We start from the raw sequence: 3032 nt of genomic DNA on the forward strand, positions 1-3032 counted from the left end.
TTCATTAATCCTGGGGTATAGATTTGCTTGCTTTTCTTTCTTCCATCAGTCATATGGATTTTCAGTGGCCATATCACAGATGTGCACAGCATACACATTTTGAGTAGAGTCTGAATGGCCAAATGCTAAACTCTGTATTCAGCTGAGCTCAAAAGCAGATGTCACCATTGGAAAATACATTTCTGGGATACAAGGATAAATCCACAATTTTAAGCCGAAGAAAAATTGCATAACGGGTTTTTTTATCAGACATTTCAGTCAAATTTTAAAAGCTTGCACGTTCTGATACAGGGAAAGGACTCAGGTGGTTAGTGATTGCATGCCCACTGTACTGAAGTCATTAAAAAAGGAAAATGATTTTCTAGCTGCTGGACCTATGACATTGCTGAGTGAGGTAGCCTTCACATCCTCAAGCTTCCTCCCCTCTCCTAGTAGCTAGGTTATACACTTCTCTATTACTATCTTTCCAGTCCTCTCTAACCCTCTCCCACCCACCCTCTCCCCCCACTTTCCCAGACTCTCCTAAGCAAAACTGTCCGCACCAGGGGAGGAAGGGGAAAGTGCCAGGTATTGGGCGAGAACAGCATGGACGGAGGGAGCCAGGCGCTGGGAGAGGACACCAGGGAGGGGTCAGCAGAGACAGGGCGCGAGGGAGGATGTGCAGAGTGGTGCAGCTGGGAAGGTCAGGGAAAAAGAGGCTGCAGGGAGTAGGCATGGGAGCAGGGGGGAGGAAGGAAGGGACGGGGACTGGTGAGGAGAGGACCCTGGAGAGGGAGCCAGAGGTGCGAGGCGAGGGCGCCGCGGCGGTCGCAGGAAGGGTGCTGGGGGGCAAGGGCGCGCGGGGAGGCGCGAGGCGGCCGGCCGTTACCGTTGTGCGTAGTGGACGAGGAACATGGCCAGGAGGATGCGGTTGGGCGCGCGGCGGAGGCGCTCGGCCGCCGTGCCGGCGCACACCCACAGCGGCACGGCCAGCGAGGGCAGCTCCTGCAGCGCCCAGGCGGCCCGCGCTGACACCCGAAAGGCGGGGCCCGGCGACGCGTAGCGCCCGTAGACCGAGTCCATCCGCCTGAGCACCACGGAGCCCACGAGGCCCAGGGCGCACTGCAGGTAGGCAAGCGCGTCCAGCTGGAACCTCTCGACCGGCTCCATGGTGGGAGAGCGCTGATGAGCCCCATGGCCCTGCGACTGCGGCGGGCCACCTATAAGGCGGTGGCGGCGCTGGTGACGGGGCGGGGGGTGCGGTTAGCTGAGGCCAGCGCCCGCTGCTGACGCCGGGCCCCTGAGCCGCACCCCTCTCCTCCCCCAGCGCCGGAGGCGCGGGCGCACCGTTCCCGCCGGTTGGACTAGACGCGGTACGGCGCGGCGTGAGGCGGGCAGGCCCCACCCCCGCGGCCGGAGCCCCGCCCCCGCCGCTCTGCGCACGCGCGACCGCGGGCTGTCCGCGGAGCTGCCTGAGCCCGCGCGGGCTACCTCGGGGCTGCTCTCCTGGGGTTCCCTTCTTGCTCAGGGCTGCCAGTGCTTCCCGTCGCTCGCTGCTCTGCGGGAGCACGGGTCGCGGCGCTTTGGGCGTCTTCCTCGCAGCGCCCGCGGGCCCGGGAGCAGCGCAGGCGCGGAGCCCGGGGGGCCTCGAGTGCCAGCCCGGAAGTCCGCGCGGCCGACGGTGGCGGGAGCTGTGCGGGCGGCGTGCGCGGCCGCGTGGGCCATGGGGCGGCGGGCGCGGGGCCGGCGGCTCCAGCAGCAGCAGCAGCAGCAGCAGCGGCCGACGCGCGCGGAGAACGGCGCCGAGGGCGGCGGCAAGCGTCAAGAGGCGGTAGGACCCGGGGCGCGGGCGGGCAGGGGCCCCGTCCGTCTTCCGGCGGCCGCGGCCTGCGGGACGGAGCGGGGAGGCTTCTCCGGCCCTGGGTAGACGCGTCTCTCGTTCCTCAGGGCTGGGAAGGCGGGTACCCCGAGATCGTCAAGGAGAACAAGCTCTTCGAGCACTACTATCAGGAACTCAAGATCGTGCCAGAGGGCGAGTGGGACCTGTTCATGGAAGCGCTCAGGGAGCCCCTCCCGGCCACTTTGCGAATTACTGGCTACAAAAGGTAAGGGACCTTGCGGAGCCTTGATTTCCTGGAGTTGGGGTCAGTTCAGGATGACGGTGCCCCCCTCGCCCCGCCAGGCCCCCGGCGAGTGTTGCGGGCCTGGAGAGCTGCTGCTTACCGGCGCTGTGGATTCCAGCGTCTGCACGCCTCGAGGAGGGAGCACAGGGGTCAAACGGAATAGGCCGGGGAGGTGTTGCAGTTCGGGAGGCTAGAAGTCACGAAAATGCAATCTGAGAAAAGGTGGACGCCTGGGCATTCGGGAGCTGAGGATGCCTCCCCTTTGGAACACGTGAGAATTTATGATATTACACAGTTTGTGCGAAACTCCGGTTCTCTTGTCTTTTTAAATCTCTGTGGTTCCATCTTTCCGAGATGAGTTGCAAGTAAATATGAACCCTAGGAATATGTAGGGCGGAAGGAATGCAGTAGTAGTCTTTTTAGCTTATCCTTTAGTGATAAAACGAGAGTTGTTTAAACTTTGAAGGGATAGGGTAGAAAGGCATGATGAATGAGGTCTGCTTTCAGCGCAGAGGTGGTTTTAGTTTTAAGACACTTGTCATCTTAGGTTCACAGAAGATAAAATGTATATTTGATCAGATCGCATCAAAACTTACTTATTTTTTAATAGCCACGCAAAGGAGATTCTCCACTGCTTAAAGAACAAGTATTTCAAGGAATTGGAAGACCTGGAGGTGGATGGTCAGAAAGTTGAAGTTCCACAGCCCCTGAGCTGGTAGGTAAAACAGGTCTTCAACCTGATGGAGATTTTTTTGGGATTTTAATCTTTGTCAGCTGACGGCATGTTTTTTTGGCAACATGTTTTCTACCAGCTGAGAGAATCTGAATGTACTTTACAGACATTCTTGTGTGCTTTTACCCAGTGCTTTTTACCCATATTACTTTACTTTACACTAGTGTGCAGCTTTTAATGAATGATTTGCGGCTAAG

The 3032-nt window shown here is 59.1% G+C and overlaps 1 protein-coding gene across 1 annotated transcript; it reads left to right on the top strand.

Moving 5' to 3' along the window:
• Window positions 1-1173: 1173 nt before the first annotated feature.
• LOC123323964 lies at window positions 1174-2817 on the top strand (the record flags this gene model as incomplete). The annotated part of the gene is made up of 4 exons (XM_044912495.1): window positions 1174-1221; window positions 1307-1810; window positions 1927-2084; window positions 2713-2817. Coding segments are annotated over exons 1-4 (815 nt in total), but the record flags the coding sequence as incomplete, so codon positions are not given.
• Window positions 2818-3032: the final 215 nt, after the last annotated feature.

Source organism: Neomonachus schauinslandi, unplaced genomic scaffold, assembly GCF_002201575.2.
Source record: "Neomonachus schauinslandi unplaced genomic scaffold, ASM220157v2 HiC_scaffold_3562, whole genome shotgun sequence".
Lineage (NCBI taxonomy): Eukaryota > Metazoa > Chordata > Mammalia > Carnivora > Phocidae > Neomonachus > Neomonachus schauinslandi.